General features: G+C 49.3%; 2 protein-coding genes across 9 annotated transcripts in view; one reads left to right on the forward strand and one right to left on the reverse strand.

Moving 5' to 3' along the window:
- LOC102253984 (zinc finger protein 16) overlaps positions 1-21351 on the reverse strand; it is a 43161-nt gene that overhangs the window by 11410 nt on the left and 10400 nt on the right. For 3 of the 8 annotated variants that reach the window (XM_005865056.2, XM_005865057.2, XM_005865054.2), the window contains exon 1: positions 440-695. Coding sequence is in view for 5 of the 8 variants with exons in the window: in XM_014538678.1 (XP_014394164.1) it covers positions 15110-16425; positions 17510-17623; positions 17806-17947; positions 18183-18224 (1614 nt within the window). In the remaining 3 variants the exon portion in view is untranslated. Of the gene's footprint in view, positions 1-439; positions 16426-17509; positions 17624-17805; positions 17948-18182; positions 20134-20886; positions 20975-21242; positions 21346-21351 lie in introns of those variants that run through there. The other 5 variants (XM_014538678.1, XM_014538676.1, XM_014538677.1 and 2 more) reach the window with 5 other exon arrangements.
- On the forward strand, positions 959-3592 carry RPL8 (ribosomal protein L8). Its single transcript, XM_005865053.2, has 6 exons — positions 959-1066; positions 1313-1459; positions 1520-1661; positions 2081-2299; positions 3095-3210; positions 3401-3592. The coding sequence occupies exons 2-6, from the start codon at positions 1322-1324 to the stop codon at positions 3557-3559; spliced, it is 774 nt and encodes a 257-aa protein (XP_005865115.1). The 5' UTR covers positions 959-1066; positions 1313-1321; the 3' UTR covers positions 3560-3592.

Here is a 21351-nt window from a genome sequence, read left to right on the forward strand (position 1 = left end):
GGAGGGCGGGGTCAGGGCCCACGGGCAGGGCGGGGCCAAAGTTGAGGTAGGTCGGGGTTCAGCGAAGGGAAAGAAATTCTCTTATACTCAGTCTGGTTTAAGGAGAATAAAACTGAGAATATATATTTTTCTTTATTGATTTGAAAGAGAAAGAAACATCGATTTGTTGTTGCACTTAGTTATGCATTTATTAGTTGAATCTTGTACGTGCCCTACCCGGGATGGAACCCGAAACCTTGGCTTATAGGGCCTCCTTAGCTACCCAACCCAAAAAAAACTGACTTAGAAAAAAACAAACACTGATCCTGCCCTCACTCCCTCCCTGCCCTGCTGGCTGTCCCTCCACAGGTCCAGGACTCCAGGAAGCCCCATCTTCACAGCTAAGACCCTCCCACCCCCACCCCTAGCTGCTCCCTTTCCCGATTCAAATCCCACTCACCTGTCCCCTCAGGTTCTGGGTAAGGTCGTCATGTTCCCTCGCCCACTTCCTCCTTCGTCCTGGGCCATGGAACCCCAGCTCTGGTCTCCCCATTTACTGGCTGGCTGCCCCTCTTCCTCCGCAGAAGTCGGACGTTTGCTCTGTCTTCTAGACCCCGGTCTTCTCACTGTAAACCACGCTCCCCGAATCTACCCACCCGTTTCCTTAAAGGGGACCTCGCCAGGCCAAGTCGGGAGCCCCCGACCCCGCGCCCGGTGTGAGTCAGTCTGTGCGGGGCATCGTGACCCCGAATAAACCACCCAACCCCTCATCGCCCCCCTCCCCCGATCGCTCAGTGGGCGACGCCCGCCCTCCGAGAGTCCTCCTTGAGGATAGGGCGCCCCTCTACCCTTCTCCCGGGCCCCGCCCACTGGACGACCTGGTGGCCGGAGAGCTGCCTGCAGGAACGGTAACTCCAGTGCGCCTGTGCAGAGGCCCGGGCGGCGGGGTAGGACTACATGTCCCAGTGTGCACTTTGCTTGCGGCCGCGGCGCCTGCCCGGAAGTTAAAGTGGCTTTCGGCCCCGCCCCGGAAGATAAGGCCGCTCTCGGGCGCCCAGGAGCCTCTTTCCGCCGCGCTAGGCAGAAGGTAAGTTGTGTTTTTGCCCCGGCGGCTCTGCTGATATCCGCCGCCATCCGCCGTTCTCCCGCTCCCTGAGGCCCGCGAAGGACCTAGGCTGGCTTCTGAGATGACTCCCGGGTGCACGGCTGGGGGTGGTGGCACGAAGGGGGGCCAGGAACTGGATAATGGGTCCTGGAGAAAAGGATCCCTAAAGCCGGGTGGCGGGCGTGCCTGGCCCCCCCACTCCCGGCGCTGACTATGAGGTTCCCCCAGACTGTCGTCATGGGCCGCGTGATTCGTGGGCAGAGGAAAGGCGCCGGCTCCGTGTTCCGCGCGCACGTGAAACACCGCAAGGGCGCCGCGCGTCTTCGCGCCGTGGACTTCGCGGAGCGACACGGCTACATCAAGGGCATCGTGAAGGTGCAGGGAGCAGGCCGAAAAAACGCCCGGACCCCACGCTCACGCCGCCTCGGCCCGCAGGATATCATCCATGACCCAGGCCGCGGCGCGCCTCTGGCCAAGGTGGTCTTCCGGGATCCGTACCGTTTTAAGAAGCGGACGGAGCTGTTCATTGCTGCCGAAGGCATCCACACCGGCCAGTTCGTGTACTGCGGCAAGAAGGGTAAGCGTCATGCTTCGATGGGAGGACGGGGTCCCATGAGGGAGGTGCACCTCCTAGGTCGGTAGGGGAGGCCTCCAGGAAGAAGCCTCACAGAGTGATTCCTGCTGGCCGAACATAACCTGTGCACTGGCTATTTTGGGGTGTTGTGAGGAGGGAGTGGATTTGCGTTGGCTCTGGCCAGCGGTCGGACACTATCTGGCCCGTCGGCGTGGCTCAGGTTGAGTCCAGGAGGTCACCGTTTGGTTTCTGGTTGGGGCACTTGCTGGGTTGTAGTCTCATCCCTAGTGGGGGGAGGCAGCTGAAGAATGATTCTCATTGATGTTTTTCTCCCTTCCTCCCTGAAATCAATAAAAATGTTTTTGTGTTTTTTTTAATACCATCTCTCCATTCTGACTGTTCCTGGTTGCTCTCCCTTGCAGCTCAGCTGAACATTGGCAATGTGCTCCCGGTGGGCACCATGCCTGAGGGCACCATCGTGTGTTGCCTGGAGGAGAAGCCTGGTGATCGGGGCAAGTTGGCCCGGGCCTCTGGGAATTATGCCACGGTCATCTCCCACAACCCTGAGACCAAAAAGACGCGAGTGAAGCTGCCCTCGGGCTCCAAGAAGGTCATTTCCTCTGCCAACAGAGCTGTGGTCGGTGAGTGGCAGGCAACAGTTGAATGCTTTGGGTCGCTTGTGAGCAGCTAGCAAGCGGGTAAACCTGGGCCCTGGAACCTCACTTCCCACTCCAATAAAATGTAGGCTCTGTACGCTTGAGTAGATGCATAGTTTTTCAGTCGTAATATTTGAAAAGTGGGCACAGCGGTACCTACTTCATCCCAGGGTGGTAGTTGAAGGAGACCAGGTTTAATCTACTGGACTTGTCTGCGTTCTCACATAACCTGGATTTGTTTGGTTCCTGCCCTTACCTTCACCTGCTAGCAGTCTTTTCAGAGATGTCTGATTTCCTTGAAATTACCCAGTATGTGCATTAAAAAGGATCTATACCCAGGTTTGTTCACTTTGCTGTTTGACAACGCTTTCAAGTCCTGTGGCAAAGCTGGCCAAGATATGGCATGGTGGCTCAGCCATCACATTGGGGTTCAAAGGTTGAGTGACCTGCCCATGTCAGACATGGTGCGGGGAGGGCTTCCCTGGAGAACCCTGGATTGAGATAGGCATTCCAGTTGACATGGTATGGGTAAATGTGTGGCTTGGTATCCCATGGAGCCTGAAGAAACTTGCTGTCAGTTACAGGCTGCAAGGGGGCTTACTGCTGGGTGGTATTTGCCAAGTGTTGCTGGCACTTCTGTGAATTTTGTGATGCTGTATGACAGTACAGAGAGAAGGTGATTGGTGCAGGCGGTGGGGTGCTGAGAAGGACCCAGCAGGGTATATTCTGTCTGATGGGAGAATGTGATGCACTTTCTGAATTGCCTAATATCCTCAACAGGTGTGGTGGCTGGAGGTGGCCGCATTGACAAGCCCATCCTGAAGGCTGGGCGTGCCTACCACAAATATAAAGCAAAGAGAAATTGCTGGCCACGTGTGCGGGGTGTGGCCATGAACGTAAGTAGCCCAGTAGTAGGCAGTGGGGAGTATTCAGGATACAGGGCCTGAGGCTGGATGGGCAGGTCCTTTGGAATCTCCCCTCAGGTGGGGGATTTGGGTGACGATTCATAGGTATAGGCCTCTTGATCCAGGCCTTCCGTTAGATTGGGACCACCCCCACATTAACACTACCTCCCTTTGTCTGCAGCCTGTAGAGCATCCATTTGGAGGTGGCAACCACCAGCACATCGGCAAACCCTCCACCATCCGCAGAGATGCCCCTGCTGGCCGAAAAGTGGGTCTCATTGCCGCTCGCCGGACTGGGCGTCTACGGGGAACTAAGACTGTACAGGAGAAAGAGAACTAGGGCAGGGGGCTCAATAAAGTTTGTTTTCCTGCACTAAGCTGTTCTGCCTGTAGTTTCAGAGGGAAGTGTTCTGCTGGGAGGACCACTGATTAGAGGCAGCTCAAGTGGAGGTGGGGGTGCTTGATCCAATCACACCTTCCTTCCTGGAATCCCACCAGCATCACACACATGCACCTGTGTGCTGAGCACTGGGAGAAAGTAGGTGTGGATGTCAACCCACAGCTAGAACTCTCCTGTGATGACGGAGTTTCTTAGAACAAATGAACTTCCTGATTGGCCACAGCTAATGACACCTTTTCCCACATTGTCTGACAGTTCTGTCAAAGGTGGCTGAAGCAGGGCAGAGGCTGCTAAGCGGGCATCAAAGTGAGACCCTAACCCATCAGCCATTAGAACTAGGACACTCCCAAGAATCTTGCTCACAGTGTTCCCTTGTGAGCCAGTGAAAAGTGCAGCAGGGCACTAACCAGACAGGTGCACTGGCTGGCACTCCATGATGACCACCTACCTGAGCTCTGGTCACCTCAGCGGTTCTGTGGGCTGCAGGGACCGAATGGAAGATAAGGCCTTCCTGTGACTGCCAGGTGGCTCCTTGCTCTCAGGGATCAGACCCATCTTTAGTGTTGACCTTGCCCCCAGTTGTCAGCCTTGCCTTCCCTGGCCCAACCTGCCCTTGGCCTTGGGCAGTCACCCAGCAGGGCTAGCATTCTCTTGTGCAGAGAAACACCTGAAGGGAGGAGCATGAGTCTTGGTTACCCAGACAGTTAAGTGACCTGCTGCAGCATGGCTGCTCCTGATAAAGTTACTAGGGGCCTTGGCCAAGAGACTGGCTATCAAGAAGGGATGCTGCAGAAGCTGTCTGGTGCTGGGGGAAGTCCTTTGTCTAGTTAGAGTGGACACGGCCCATTTAGAGGGGTTGACCTTGACCCATAAGCATCCTCTTGAACTTCCTGGGTGATCTCATCGTCCCTGTGACCGGTACGGTTCTCTGCCTTCTGTAAAAGAAAGGTCTGGTCTTCGCTTGGTTGTAGCACCTTTAGCAGCTCACTAGAGGGTTTCACTGAAAGAGAATTGCTGTAAAATAGTCTTGGAAATTGGTCCACAAAGCCCCACTCTTGCCTCGGTTCTGAACACTCCCAACTGCCACCCGGTGGCAGCATCCTGACTTGTTGCCGTTCCTGGAGGACTCCAGCCACCGAGATGTGGGACCCTTTTCCCAGAGCGGCCAGGGCGCGGGGGGCGGGGCTTGCATCACTTCCGGAGGGCTTCAATTGGCGGGGCGGGCGGTGGGCGGTGCCTTCTCAGGCCTCTGATCCTCGGCTGCAGGGGGCGGGCCTCCCTGGCGCGAACCTCCCCTCGCTACCGCCTCGGGGTCGGCCACCTCGCCCGCGTTTGGCTCCCAAACCCTGACCAGCCTCTCCCGGCCCGGCGTCCCCTCTGCGTCCAGGGCCCGCGTCGTCCTCGCCGACGGTTACCCGCCCCCAGCGAAGCCGGCCTTCCCCTTGCGAAGCTTCCCCCTCCGCCCGGGTCCTTCAGGTGCAAGGTCTCCGCCTTCCCTTTGTCCTTATGGCCTCCAGCTCCGGGCATTTAATGTCAACACACCTCCTGTCCACGGCCGCTGCCCTCCGTGCGCCTCCACTGACCCCGTGCGCTCCCATTGCCACGTCTCCCTACTGCCCCCCATGGGCCCCACTGCCGCCCGCAGGCAGCCCCCAAACCCGTCTGGGGCACCGCCTCCTTCCCCAGTCCGCCTGGCATCCGGCAGCCACATTCCTGTTTCTCTTCTTTGTTTGCTTCATGGTTTTGAGCATGTGTGTGTGTATGTGTGTGTGTGTGTAATTTTAGAGAGAGAAAGGGAGAGGGATGGAGAGAGAAGCATCAGTGAGCTGCCTCCTGCATGCCCCCTACTGGGGATCAAACCTGCAACTCCCGTTTCATGGGTTGACACCCAACAACAGCCACACCCACTGAGTGGCTGCTTGTCTTTTAATTTTGTGGTATCTCGTATAGAAGTTTTTCTGATGGAGTGAAATTGAACATTTCTCTAATGGCTATAAGCATTTTTGAAAATACGTAGGTTTTCGGTCTGAAATATATTTTTGTGAGCTAACTTGGTTTTTCTGTGGAAACTGATTGTGGCAGCACCATTTGTTGCGTACTACCCGGCTGCTCATGTGGCAAATGTGTCCTTAACTGCACTCTGCAATGTCCTGTCACCTTCCCCCCAGGCTCACACCCACTCTGTTCCTACCGCCTCAGTAAGTCGCCACACCTCTGATTACCTTACTGGTTTTTGGCATTGCTGTGGTTAATCTTGGATTATTACTCTTGTGATACTTAGAGTCTTTTTTGTCTGATGTCCTGTTGCAGTTTTGATTGCACAGAAGTAATAGATTCATTGGAGGAGAGTTGACATTTTTGTGGTATTGAGTCCTGTTTATGAACATTGTTTCTCCATAGGTCTTTTTAATGTCCTTCAATAAAGTTTTATAATTTTGTCCATAAAGTCCTTACATATATTTTGTTAGTCTTCTTCTTAGGTGCTGTCTAGTAGTGTTTGTAGCTGTTGTGAGTGCAGGTTTCTGGTTTCTGATTTATGAGTATATCAGAGTGGTACAGCATGCTCTACACTGATCTCCTGTGTGGCAGTCCTGTCCAATTTGTGTCATTCCAGCAGTAGGTTGATCATCTTGGATTTTCTCTATGGATGCTCTTATCATTCTCTTAATAATGGGGTTTTTCCTATTCTCTTCCAGTCCTTATGGCTCATATTTCTTTTTGGTCTTGGGCCACACTGGGAACCACTGCTGGGTATGTAGTATGTACTTAGTTCCCATTTCTGTTCTTCTTTTTAAAATATATTTTATTGATTTTTTTACAGAGAGGAAGGGAGAGGGATAGAGAGTTAGAAACATCGATGAGAGAAACATCAATCAGCTGCCTCCTGCACACTCCCTGCTGGGGATGTGCCCGCAACCAAGGTACATGCCCTTGACCGGAATCGAACCTGGGACCCTGAGTCTGCAGGCTCACGCTCTATCCACTGAGCCAAACCGGTCAGGGCCCATTTCTGTTCTTAAAAGCATTTCTTTTTCTTTCTCTGTGGCCCCCCAGACCCCCACATTGGCCTTGCCAGATGTTTGTGTGTTATTAGCAATTTCAAGGAACCAATGCTGAGATTATTTTCTTAGTGAGATTGTTTTCTTTTCTTTCATCATCTTTTCCTGAGTTGCTTTCTTATACTGTGCCTGATTTCTTGTTAAATGTTTAGATCATTTATTTGAGTCTCTCTTGTGTTCAAATTAGTGTGTTAAGGATGCACACTTTTCTTTAGGGAGCCTTTATTGACATTTCCACCTTATTTTCTTTTTTTATGTTTTTCTTGGAGGGGGTACTTTTTAAATCATATATTTCTAGTATAACAACAGTGTGGTCAGAGAGTATTTTGCCAAATGCTGCAGCCTTTGGAATTTGTTGACACTTTGTTGTCTGGCATGTGTGTTTTGTTGTGTTTTTTTAAAATAATAACGTACATCTTGAAAAAATGTGTATTCTTCGTGCTTTAGGTAAAATTGTCTGTTGATCCACAGGTTTCTGAGGAAAGTGTAATAAAATCACTCATTCTCAGGGGGGGTTACCAGCTCCTCTTTGCTACTTCAATTACCTTTGGATTTTTACAGTTTGAGAGTTTGTTGGTAGATACATGTTTACAATGACAGTTTTTTGGTGGGTTTTTCCTTTTTTTAATATGCAGTGTTCATTTTGGTTCCTATTAGTGAATTTTGCTTTTAGTTCCATTTTGATTGATCTAAGCATTGCTAAATCGCATGCAGCAATGCTTATTAAACTCAGTAACACAACACCAAAGAAGGGAGCCAGCACAGAGGAGTGCAGACCCCAGCTCCTGGGCTAGCTCAGCAGAGGCACAGCTGATGTGTACTGGAAGTCAGGGTGGTGCTGCTCCAGGAAAGAGCTGCTTTAGCCCTGGCAGGTGTGGCTCAGCTGATTGGAGCATTGTCTGTACACTGAAAGGTCGCAGGTTCGATTCCCAATCAGGGCACATACCCAGGTTGTTTTGTGAGCTAACTTGGTTTTTCTGTGGAAACTGATTGTGGCAGCACCATTTGTTGCGTACTACCCGGCTGCTCATGTGGCAAATGTGTCCTTAACTGCACTCTGCAATGTCCTGTCACCTTCCCCCCAGGCTCACACCCACTCTGTTCCTACCGCCTCAGTAAGTCGCCACACCTCTGATTACCTTACTGGTTTTTGGCATTGCTGTGGTTAATCTTGGATTATTACTCTTGTGATACTTAGAGTCTTTTTTGTCTGATGTCCTGTTGCAGTTTTGATTGCACAGAAGTAATAGATTCATTGGAGGAGAGTTGACATTTTTGTGGTATTGAGTCCTGTTTATGAACATTGTTTCTCCATAGGTCTTTTTAATGTCCTTCAATAAAGTTTTATAATTTTGTCCATAAAGTCCTTACATATATTTTGTTAGTCTTCTTCTTAGGTGCTGTCTAGTAGTGTTTGTAGCTGTTGTGAGTGCAAGTTTCTGGTTTCTGATTTATGAGTATATCAGAGTGGTACAGCATGCTCTACACTGATCTCCTGTGTGGCAGTCCTGTCCAATTTGTGTCATTCCAGCAGTAGGTTGATCATCTTGGATTTTCTCTATGGATGCTCTTATCATTCTCTTAATAATGGGATTTTTCCTATTCTCTTCCAGTCCTTATGGCTCATATTTCTTTTTGGTCTTGGGCCACACTGGGAACCACTGCTGGGTATGTAGTATGTACTTAGTTCCCATTTCTGTTCTTCTTTTTAAAATATATTTTATTGATTTTTTTACAGAGAGGAAGGGAGAGGGATAGAGAGTTAGAAACATCGATGAGAGAAACATCAATCAGCTGCCTCCTGCACACTCCCTGCTGGGGATGTGCCCGCAACCAAGGTACATGCCCTTGACCGGAATCGAACCTGGGACCCTGAGTCTGCAGGCTCACGCTCTATCCACTGAGCCAAACCGGTCAGGGCCCATTTCTGTTCTTAAAAGCATTTCTTTTTCTTTCTCTGTGGCCCCCCAGACCCCCACATTGGCCTTGCCAGATGTTTGTGTGTTATTAGCAATTTCAAGGAACCAATGCTGAGATTATTTTCTTAGTGAGATTGTTTTCTTTTCTTTCATCATCTTTTCCTGAGTTGCTTTCTTATACTGTGCCTGATTTCTTGTTAAATGTTTAGATCATTTATTTGAGTCTCTCTTGTGTTCAAATTAGTGTGTTAAGGATGCACACTTTTCTTTAGGGAGCCTTTATTGACATTTCCACCTTATTTTCTTTTTTTATGTTTTTCTTGGAGGGGGTACTTTTTAAATCATATATTTCTAGTATAACAACAGTGTGGTCAGAGAGTATTTTGCCAAATGCTGCAGCCTTTGGAATTTGTTGACACTTTGTTGTCTGGCATGTGTGTTTTGTTGTGTTTTTTTAAAATAATAACGTACATCTTGAAAAAATTTGTATTCTTCGTGCTTTAGGTAAAATTGTCTGTTGATCCACAGGTTTCTGAGGAAAGTGTAATAAAATCACTCATTCTCAGGGGGGGTTACCAGCTCCTCTTTGCTACTTCAATTACCTTTGGATTTTTACAGTTTGAGAGTTTGTTGGTAGATACATGTTTACAATGACAGTTTTTTGGTGGGTTTTTCCTTTTTTTAATATGCAGTGTTCATTTTGGTTCCTATTAGTGAATTTTGCTTTTAGTTCCATTTTGATTGATCTAAGCATTGCTAAATCGCATGCAGCAATGCTTATTAAACTCAGTAACACAACACCAAAGAAGGGAGCCAGCACAGAGGAGTGCAGACCCCAGCTCCTGGGCTAGCTCAGCAGAGGCACAGCTGATGTGTACTGGAAGTCAGGGTGGTGCTGCTCCAGGAAAGAGCTGCTTTAGCCCTGGCAGGTGTGGCTCAGCTGATTGGAGCATTGTCTGTACACTGAAAGGTCGCAGGTTCGATTCCCAATCAGGGCACATACCCAGGTTGTGGGTTCAATCTCTGGTTGGGTTGCATACGTGAGGCAACCAATCAGTGTTTCTCCCTCTCCCTTCCTCCTCTTTAAAATCAATAAAAAGCATGTATTCCAGTGATGATTTTTTTAAAAAAGAGCTGCTTTATTTTCATTTGCTACCATCACCGTTGCTGTTTCCTCAATACCAGAAAATTCACACTGGAAAGAATTCTACATATTTATATATTGTAAATGTTAAAAATTTAACATCATTCATACTTTTTTTGTGTACCCAATAGAGTGGATGATTGCTTTTTTATTGTGCTAAAGTACATATAATAAAATTTACCATTGTAACCATGTAAGGTGTACAATTCAGTGGTATTAAACACATTCACAATGTTGTGTAACCATACTGACTATCTACAGAACTGTTTTATTATACCAAACAGAAACTCTGTACCCATTAAACAGTAACTCTCTATCCTCCCCTTGCCCATGCAGCTGGCAACCCTCTATTCTGTTTTCTGTCTCTATGAATGTACCTATTCTAGGTACACATATAAGTGGTATCATATAATATTTGCCCTTTATGTTTTATTTCATTTAGCATTATAAATGTCTTCAAGGTTCATCCATGTTGTAGTCTGTATCAGAAAGTTATTCTTTTTTATGGCTGAATAGTATATCATCCTTTGTAGATACCACATTTTGTTTATACATTTATATTGATAGACACTTGGGTGTTTCTACCTTTGTGCTAGTGTGCATAATGCTGTGAACATTGGTATACAAGTATCTGTTTGAATTCTTACTTGCAGTACATCTGGATATAATCCTAGAAGTGAAATTGATGGGATTATATGGTGATTCTATGTTTAACTTTTTGAGTAATAGCCAAACTGTTTTCCACAGTGGCTGTACCAATTTTGCATCTCTACAAACAATGAAGGTTCCAATTTCTCTACATCTTTGCCAACACTTGCTATTTTTTCTTTCTTTCTTTCTTTTTTTTTTTTTTTTTGGTAATAGCTGTCCTAAAGGGTTTGAACTGGTACCTCACTGTGGTTTCGGTTTGCATTTTTGTAATGACTACTGATGTTGAGCATGTTTTCAGCTACTGATTGGCCATTCATATGTCTATTCAGTTCCTTTGCCCATTTTTGAATTGGGTTATTTTGTTTTTAAATATATTTTATTGATTTTTTACAGAGAGGAAGGGAGAGGGATAGAGAGTTACAAACATCAATGAGAGAGAAACATCGATCAGCTGCCTCCTGCATACCCCCTACTGGGGATGTGCCTGCAACCAAGGTACATGCCCTTGACTCTAGTATAACAACAGTGTGGTCAGAGAGTATTTTGCCAAATGCTGCAGCCTTTGGAATTTGTTGACACTTTGTTGTCTGGCATGTGTGTTTTGTTGTGTTTTTTTAAAATAATAACGTACATCTTGAAAAAATTTGTATTCTTCGTGCTTTAGGTAAAATTGTCATAGGTTTGCCATCACTGCTCTAGGCTCTCCTGGAGTCCCCCTTGGAGGTGGCTGTGTATCCTGTGCCCCACCCCAGCCTGTTCCAGTTTTCTGCGTCCTTCCTATAGCTGAGGACTGAGCCTCTCCTAGACCCACTGGGGTGGTGGGATGTTTGGATGCCCACCTCATAGGGGTGGACGGCTCCCTAGTGGCTGTACCTGTGCAGAGTCCTGTGAGCACACAACAGTCACACAGAAACTGAGTCTGGCAGGTCTTCCTGCTGTGATTTCATTTCATTTATGCAATGAGCCTATGACATGGACGAGAACCTGGAGGGAAGTGACTGAAGTCAGAGCAGTTTGAGGCAGGCCTGGGCTCCCACCCACTGTTAACCCCCATGCAGAAAGGACTAACCTGACCCCCAGGAGAGGGCTGGCTTTTTCCTGGTGGTGTTTACTTGTACCCTAGGGCCACGGCCGATAGTTTGATAACAGTGTGATTTATGGTTGGACTACTGGCAGGGCTGCAGTCTGAGGTCAGTCATGCAGGCAGCCAGGTGTATTGATGTCACCAAGCCAATAAAAACTGGATGCCAAGGATCAAGTGAGCTTCCTTGGGTGGCAATACCCCTTGAACATTGTTACATATCGGTGCCTGGAAGGAAAAGCTGACTGTGACTTCCCAGGGAGAAGACAACAAAATCCCTGCATTTGGTATTTTTCCTGGATTCTGCCTCATGCGATCCCTTGGCAAATTGATTTTAATGTCTGTTCCCTGTAATACACTGTAATCAGCTTTCAGGGTGAATTCTGAGTCAATGTAGCAAAAATTGAGGGTGATGTTGGTGACCTCTGAACTTGTGATTGGTATTAGAAGCGAGGGCAAGTCTTGGGGACCCCTGAATTCCACACCATGTCAACTTTATTTCTCAGGTTGAAAACTTTTATGCATGACACCAAGCATTCCCCATACTCACCCAGGTGGGCCATGGCAGAGACCCCAGTGCTCCCAGTACCATCCCTGTGACCTTCCTCTGCCCTTGGCCAAGTCCACACATGGGAAAGATCATCCTGGGCCTCTGCCACCAGGCCCTCTTTATGGAGTGGCCTAGCTTCCCCAGCCTGTCCTCCAGGAGTGCCCTGCCTCTCTTAGGCTGCAGTCATCTGCTCCAGAGGTGGATCATGCGTTGTGTCCCCACACCTGGTGAGTCAGACTTTATTAGTAACAGTAGCAGCCAGCACCGAAGCACCCATCCCTATGCCTTCACAGCTCTGTGTTACAGAATACATGTTCCTAATTGTTTGTTTGGAACTGGCACACGAGCCTCTTTCAGGTTTTCCTGGCAGTATTTTCCCTTATTTGTAGAAGCTCCTTATGCCAAAGTTACTGCTTTTCCTTCACCCACAAATATATTCTGCTCATTGCTTTTTTTATTAGAAGGTATGTCAGGTTATAGTTACACAGAAACAAATTTCAGGTGGACTAAAATGTTCTCCAATAATAGAAAATTTGAAAAGAACTGTCAAATTCTTGCTAGCTGTAGGGAGAAATACTACACATTTAAATACATAAAATGTGCAGACTTTGAAATAAAAGTGTTGAATGCTTCCGACAAGTCAGAGCTGGGAAGTAATGGCTGAGAAGGCATTTATCAGGGTGAGGGGAACCCCAGAGATCATTTTGGCCTCTGATGCCAGGGCCACTACATGATCCAGCAGCTGGTGTGCTGCCTCCCACTCCTGGGGCGGAAATGCACAGCCCAGGAGCCTCCCTAGGGAGAGGGCGCTGTGCTCACCTCCCAGGTCCATGGACAAGGAGCCTGATGCTCACCAAGAGTCCATGGCATCTGATCAAGAAAAGGCTAGCCCTAACCGGTTTGGCTCAGTGGATAGAGCGTCAGCCTGCAGACTCAAGGGTCCCAGGTTCAATTCCGGTCAAGGGCATGTACCTTGGTTGCGGCACATCCCCAGTGGGGAGTGTGCAGGAGGCAGCTGATCGATATTTCTCTCTCATCGATGTTTCTAACTCTTTATCCCTCTCCCTTCCTCTCTGTAAAAAAATCAATAAGATATATTTAAATATATATACATATATTTTTTTTTAAAAAAAGGCTAATGGTATTCTCTACACTGAACAGCACAACGCAACTGAACTTATTCTCATGCTGCCGTCAACATGTCTCGCTCTCACTCTAACTCTCCCACAGAATTAGGGCTCCATGAGGGAGGGCTAGAGCTGCGCTTTGAAGGGTTGATGGTAACATCTGTGATCAGCTCCTCAGGAGGGTCTGCACAGGGGAACAGGCATTGCTATGGACTGAAGGACCGACGGCACAGTGCTTCATTTCTCCTGAGAAATGGATACAAATTTAGAGAAAAAACTTTGAAAAATTATTAATAAACCAGATTCATTACAGTATATGACAATGGATAATAGACTCTCGTGGAACTAGGAATCCTATATAATAAAGAGCTAATATGCAAATGGTCATCATGCCCTCACAGCATAACAGCTCAGACACTCAACCCTGGGGAGAGAGAAATGGGGACCAGCCAGGCTGTGGCCTGGGAGAGGGACAATCCACCTGCCCCGCAGTCCCAGGCACCGGCGCCTGCAGCCCAGGTGAAGCAGCCTGCCCATGGTCCCCTGCAGCTGCGGCCAGCCTGGGTCCTGGTTGCCTGCAGCTGGCCAGAGGAGGGAATCCTGGATCCCGGGTGCGGGGCAAGGCAGAGGTGGTTATGGGCGATCAGGCAGGCAGGCAGAGGGGTTAGGGGCTACCAGAAATGCAGGCAGGCAAGCGGTTAGGAGCCAGAAGTCCCGGGTGAGAGGCAGTTGGACATCCCCTGAGGGGTCCTGGATTGGAGAGGGTGCAGGCCGGGCTGAGGGACCTGCCCACCCCCCACCCATGCATGAATTTCATGCACCGGGCCTCTAGTAAAAAAAATGAAAAACAAAATCCCTTAAACTTAGGAACAGAAATATTTGATAGGAAAAAGAGCTATTTGAATTTGAGACGTTTGTTTTTAAAATAAGCACCAAATAGGTCTTTTAAGTCACATCTTTTGGAAACAGCAGTGTGTAGCAGCACCCACTAGGTGCCACAACTATGATGTCTGGGGCTGAGCAGAGCTTCCCACCTCCACCCAAATGAGGCCCAGACACCCAAGACATCCCATGATTTCTGGGACACAGGTTCTGTTGGTCATAAGGATGGGTTTTGAGGAAAAGATCCACTTTTGAGATGAAATTTTTAATAAAAAGTTAGGATATCCCTTCTGATCTTGAATGAATTTAAAGGCCCAAGTAAAGGTTTTCCTAAATTTATATAATTTCTCACTAATGTTTACTTCTTTTTTCTCTACAAAACAGAAGATTCCACACACTTAGGATTTCCAGCCTTTTACATGATGCTACCTGGTGACACTAATATTTTATCCACAGATACTTAAGTGGTTTAACAGAGTACGAAAATAGTCCAACATTCTAAATGCAATAATTAGAATCATTGTGTTTAGGAAAGGCATGAAATGTTTTAAGAAGAATCCTTTATTTGGGATGTAAGAAAGTTTTATTGTGACAGTAATCTTTATGCCTTAATTTCCTTTACTTTCTCAACTTATTTTATTCTTTTTTAACATATTTTTATTGATTTCAGAGAGGAAGGGAGAGGGAAATGTCATGATGAGAGAAATCATTGATAGGCTGCCACCTGCATGCCCCCTACTGGAGATCGAACCTGTAACCTGGGCATGTGCCCTGATTGGGAATCGAACGGTGACCTTCTGGTTCATAGGTCGACAGTCACTACAAACTGTGTAATGTTACAGAATTATGACTGTCTTTACCGAAATCCACTACAACTGTGATTACTCTCCAATATGACTCCAAGATGTTGAAAAAAATAAAATCGGCACCTCTGAAGTTATTCCCCAGGAGTGATGAGCACAGTGCTTCTCCCTGGAGTTACTCTGTGACCCTCAATTACCAAAGGGCTTCCTATGCAGCTGACAGAGCTTCTAAGCTGGGGGCTTCCCGAGTGTGAGAGACTTGTGGTTGCCGAGGTCACAGCTTCTGGTGCACCTTCTGGTGCTGGATCAGGTGCCCGTGCTGGTTGAAGGCACGGCCACACTCAGCGCACTCATAGGGCCGCTCCCCCGTGTGGATCCTCTGGTGCTGGATGAGCACCGAGTACTGGCTGAAGGCCTTCCCACAGCGGCTGCACTCGTAGGGCCTCTCGCCCGTGTGCGTCCTCAGGTGCACGATCAGTGTGGCTTTCAGGCTGAACGCCTTGTCGCACTGTGTGCAGCAGAAGGGCCGCTCACCTGTGTGTATCCTCTCGTGCTGGACCAGAGACCTCCGGGCGCTGAAGGCGTGCCCGCACTCGCTGCAAACGTAGGGCTTCTCCCCGGTGTGCACCCGCTGGTGCTGGATCAGGTGGGAGTGCTGCACAAAGGCCTTGCCGCAGGCGTAGCAGCCATAGGGCTTCTCCTCTGTGTGGATCCGTTCGTGGTTCATCAGAGTGGAGCGGTGGCTGAAGGCCTTGCCGCACTCCCCGCACTCGTAGGGCTTCTCGCCTGTGTGCACATTGTGGTGCTGGATGAGGACGGAGCGGTCACTGAAGGTGCGCCCACACTCACTGCAGGAGTAAGGCTTCTCCCCGGTGTGCACCCGCTGGTGCTGCAGCAGCGTCCTCTTAACACTGAAGGCCCGGCCACACTCCGCACACTCGTGGGGCTTCTCCCCTGTGTGCACCCGCTGGTGGCTGCGCAGCACAGTGCTGTGGTTGAAGGCCTTCCCGCACAGCGGGCACACGTAGGGTCGCTCCCCCGTGTGGATCCGCTGGTGCTGAATGAGGTGTGAGAGCTGAGTGAAGGCCTTGCGGCACTCGAGACACTCATGGGGCTTCTCTCCTGTGTGGATCTTGTGATGCTGAGCGAGGTCTGAGCTCACACGGAACGCCTTTCCGCACTCGTTACACTCGTAGGGCTTTTCGCCTGTGTGGATCCTCCTGTGTTTGCTGAGGACCGAACTCTGGCTGAAGGCCTTCCCGCACACCCCACACACGTAGGGCTTCTCCCCGGTGTGGGTCCTCTGGTGCTGCAGGAGGTGGGAGCTCCGGCCGAAGCACTTCCCACACTCGATGCACTTGTACGGCCTCTCCCTGCCGGAGGCGGCCGGCTGCTGATCGAGTGGCTCGCTTGGGCTGGAGACCTGAACTTCAGGGGGGCCCACAGGACTTGGGCTCAGACAGAAGCTCTGTTCAGGTTTGCAACTTCCTTGATCAATCCACCCGGGGGGTGTTTTCTCCAGAATCACAGATAAATCCTCTGAAATGAATGGCTTCAGACTAATTTGGTTTCTTCCCTTGTTCTCACATTCTGAAACCACACATCCAAAGGGAAAATATTAACTCAAATGTTAACCCACTCAAATTTCAGCTCAGGTGTACCCCTGAAGGTGGCTGCCGAGGGATGGCCACAGAGATGTGGGACACTCGGCTGTGTGGGCTGAGAGGACAGAACAGCACAATGGTGTCAAACAAGAGAGGTGTCCAGGCTGAAAGGTGCAACCTCTAGCCTGAGGTCACTCCTGTGTGAAGCGCACATGTGGCCCATGGCAGCAGGTGACAGCCCAGCACGGCCTGAGCCCTGCCCTCCCTGAGTCCTCTGTGCACTGGGCTCCCAGAGGCCATTTGGAGCAGAAATAAATGTAGGACCATCTATGACTTCAGGGATCCCCACCAGACAGATGGCAATATATATGTACCGCACAGACTAATCCCAGACACAAGACCACAGACTTGTGCTCGAGGGGCTGTGAGCTCTTCATGTAGAGTGTGTGCTGGGGAGCAAGACAGCAGAGACAGCTCCAGCCAGAGATGGAGCCTCTAGGGCAGTCGTGAGGACAGCAGATAAGTATTATCTCAATAAAACTGAAGAAAATATCACACCTTTGTTGCTGATGAATAAAGAAAAACTGAGTTTGTCTCTAATTGATTAGAACAACCTGTTTCCAAGTAGACAATCATAAATACCTTTCTTCCTCTTTCCAATTTTTTTTAGCTTCAGTCTTGTGTGTGTGTGTGTGTGTGTGTGTGTGTGTGTGTGTGTATGTGCATGTCTTACTTAGTGTGTGGGACCCCAGCACGACATTACACAGACATGGGGATGGTGGGCTCCCTTGTTCATTGTCTCAAACAGTGTGCTTCAGCCTCACCACAGGGTCAGGGTAACCTCCCTTCCACACTAGGGTGCTGCGCTCTTTTCTAAATGAACCAGGTAACCTTCATGTTCTGCATCTCCCGGAAGTACGTGCTGGAAAGCAGAATCACAGTGTGCACTCATCTCCAGGGGCCTCTCCTGGCTCAGTCCCGCCAACCCAGACTCCTTTCCTGGGAGAGGCCCCAGGTGGAAGCCATCTGCTTACTCCCAGCCACTGGGACGTGCTCAGCCTCTCACTCACCTGAACTGTCGCTGCCTAGGCCCCAGCTCTCCTTGGCCCCATGCCCGTCCAGGACCCAGGGCTCCTCTCCTCGCTCCAGCTGAGAGATCACACTGGGCTTGGTTCCTGGAAGTCCTGCTCACGGGAAGGAAGGTCTTTTGTCTAGAGCGTCCCCACCCGACCTGAGCAGCCTGAGGTGGGAGACAGCACCAGCCTCCCCGAGGAGCTGAGCACCCTGAGGGAAGTCCAAGGCCCCGTGGTGTGGCCCCACCCCCGGGAAGCTCACAGACACAGACTGGCCTGCTGAGGGGCCTTACCCAGCGAAACCACGTTCCCATAGGTCTCCATCATCACGTGTCGGTAAAGGCCCCTCTGGGCAGGGCCCAGCTGGTCCCACTCCTCTTGGGAGAGGAGCACGGCCACATCTTCGAAGGTCACCTTCACCTGAAATGACAGGGGCTACTGTAGGTCAGGCTAAGTCTCCATGTCTAAGAAAGAGTGGGTGCAAGTAACATGGGGTGAGGTATACCCCCAAATTGGGGGAAAGCCCTATGACAAATCGGGGTGCCCTGGGAGCTAATGGGGTGACAGGAAGGGGCCATGGACTTCAGGGGATGTGCTGATGCTGAGGCTGCCATCAGGAGCCCTGAGCGTGGAAGAAAATGCAGCTACACAGGCCTCAGGGGCAGCTCACCTGGGGTCCTGCTGCTGGTGGCAGGAGACTGGCTGCCGCCATTGCCCGGTCCCCTGGAGTCTCTAGGAAGATGGAACTCAAAGAAGCCTGTGGGGCTGAGAAAGAGGGGGGAGCACATGAGGAGCCTGGCCTTGCCCCACAGACTCTGACTTCTGGGAGCCCTGCCCGCTGTGAGGTCTGACTTGACTCTTCAGGAGCCACAGAAACACACCATTCCTGGGAGGGGACCCAGGAAGGTAAAGACCTTGGGAAGCTGGGGACACTTGTGCACCTGAGGACTCTGGGCCATCTGCCCCCACACCAGGCCCCGCCCAGTCTGCGACAAGGGCCTATGCAAGCACATGTGCACAGGTGCCAAGTGGTCTTCTGGTCTGGTGTGGGTGCTAGGCCAGGCTGCCCCCAGAGACAACCCCCGAAAGAGGAGAGGCTGGGAAGGGATGGCTCTGCTCAAGGCCCACACTCCTGCAGGGACCCCACCCCAGGCCCTGCATGCTTGGCTTGACCATGACCCTCCGTGGCTACACTGACACTTCAGCTACGCCTGGTTGTGCCTGGCAGCCTTGGTGCCTCCTGGGAGGTCGGCTTCTGATAAAGTGAGTCTGGAGTGACTCAGGAATTTGGTCTAAGCGTCTGACAGGGAGGCCTCGGCAGGTCCTGGACAACTGAAGCTGAGATATCTGTTACACTAAAGTGCTGGAAAAAAGGGGGGACCAGGAGCTGTCCTGACAGGAATGGGGTTCCCATTTTCTGGAGTGCTGACAGGGGTCTGCAACAGGACACAGAAGCCCAGCAGGCAGACTACACCAGGAACAACAGAGGCACCCATCTGGAGAATGCACTGTAGGCCACCTGGAGGGAGTGCTATAACCCTGCTTTCTCTTTAAAACACGAGATATGGGTGCCTGTTAATCCAGACACCTTTCCAGAAGAAACACTCTGAACTCACTGCAGCTGCCCCTCTATTCACCCAAAATGCCCATTTCCCCCAAACCTGTGTGTATAAGTGCAATGCACCGCTAATAGAATTCCAATGAGTCTTTTGAAAGATGAATAAAAACACGGACAAGATCTAAAAAAGGGGACTGCAGAGAAGCAAAGAGCTTGGAACCTTTTATTATTATTATTTTGTTTTGTAAGCTAAGCTTTAGGAACTTAACACCCTTGTTGGAATTGATGATGGTCTTTTTTTTTAAGAGTTTAAAGTGAAAGTGAGTTTATTAGTGAAGCATGGAGACCGAGAGCAGGCTACTCCACAGGCAGAGCAGCCATTTCTGATGGTCTTAATGCAAGCATGCCTGTCCTTCCAAAGTCACGACTCACGGTGACAAGCTGTGACGACACCCTCTGAGTCCCTGGTCTGGGCGGCTCTCAGAACTCCCTCCCTCCCCTTCTCCTCCCACCCCCAGGTTTTCGTGCTGGAATGCCCTGTCCCCTCATGTCCATGGACACTGCCTTCCAGGGCGGAAGCACCTTCAGAAGAGGCAGCTCTGAGCCGAGTAAGTGACCACAACTATACATGTAAGCTGCTGGATTCCTTACACTAACAACCTGTAATAGAAAACATGGGGAAAAGATTCTAGTCACAAATGGCCAAGAAACATGGTTAGCATAAACTTAGAAAGATGCTGCTGATCCTGCCCATTGCACCCGCAAAGCCTGGGCGAGAGCCAGATGGGCCTGGAGGAGTAGGAGGCTCAGAACCGCAGTGCAGGGCCCCATCTAGGACTCAAGTCACTGTGGGGAAGACGATTCAGTACATGGTGCCAGGACAAAGGGCTCAGTGCTCTGAGAAAAATGAAACCACCTTTACACAAAGCTCAACAAATCTCTCAGAAAGTAGAGCCAAGGCAAAGAAACAAAAAAATAGGACAAAAAAGTCAGATCATCGCCTACTTTATACGGAAAGTCTAATTAATCCATTAGGCTAATTAATGAATAGGAGTTAAAATTTTAAATTACATCATAAAATAACTTGAATAAAAACGCAGGTAAAAAAAACAAAAACAAAAACAAAAAAAAAACGCAGGTAAGTTTTCATTCATTTCAGTAGGAAGGGCCTTTCTACCTCCTTTTTTTTAAATTTTTTTAATTTTTATTTTTTTTTATTGCTTAAAGCATTACAAAGGGTATTACATATAGGAAGGGCCTTTCTAAATACCCGAAACAGAATGCCTGGAGGGCAGATCTGCTCACAAAATAAAAATTTTATGCACATCAAACGGGCCGCAAAATCCATAAATGGGCCCAAAGACATGTAAGAATTTAATACACAATAGCAGTGGTTTTCCAAATCAATGAAAATATATTTTATTCATTAAGTAGACTTAGAAAAAGCATGATTTAGAGGGGTGGGGGTGGGGTGGAGAATGAAGCTGGATTCCCAGGTCACCCCACCAAAACAAATTCCAGATGGATCCAACATTTTACAAGGATCAGAGAAAAACAAGAGTGTATTGTAAAAATAATTTTGGAGTGGGGAGAGCCCTTAAAACAACACAAAGCCTTAAAGGTAAATATTTGACCATTAAAAACTTGAAGTTTTCCATCTCAAAGAACCCCAAACCAAACAGAACGACCATTTGAGAAGAACGTTTTCAACGTAAATGGAAAACACGAGCTGGCATATCACAAAGGAAACACAGAGGCCAGAACACACGACAGTGTCCACGTCCTCTGTCTCCGGAACGGAAATGGAGACACTGACCTGGCGAGAAGGCGGCACGTCGGGGAGGAGGCCCGGGCCTCGATCTCGTCCCCTCCCCGTCGCCCCGCCGGGGACCGGGGCTCACAGGCCGCGCGTCGGAGCCTCCGTTTAGATTAAAAACAAAAAAGCGCAGGTCGATCCCGAAAGGACACAAAGCAAATCAGCCGGGGCCTCCTCCGCGCGCACGGCAGCTACTCGCGGAAGGACTCCCACTTTTTATATTTACGACGTTTTTATTTTTCGAAAATTATTGCCTATTATTGTCTACTACAATATTAAGCAAGTGATAAAAAAGGGGAATATCTGCAAACTATGCTAGAAAACGCTGGTCTCATTCATTGAAAAAAGGCTCTTACAAAGTAACAGGAAAAAGACGGCGTCAGGAGGAAAACGCAGGGAGGGTGTGAGATGCGGCGAGAAGCACTTTCGTCCACGGGCCCCTCAGGCGGTTTCCGGGGAGCCCGG

This window comes from Myotis brandtii, unplaced genomic scaffold (assembly GCF_000412655.1).
Source record: "Myotis brandtii unplaced genomic scaffold, ASM41265v1 scaffold1956, whole genome shotgun sequence".
NCBI classification, from domain to species: domain Eukaryota; kingdom Metazoa; phylum Chordata; class Mammalia; order Chiroptera; family Vespertilionidae; genus Myotis; species Myotis brandtii.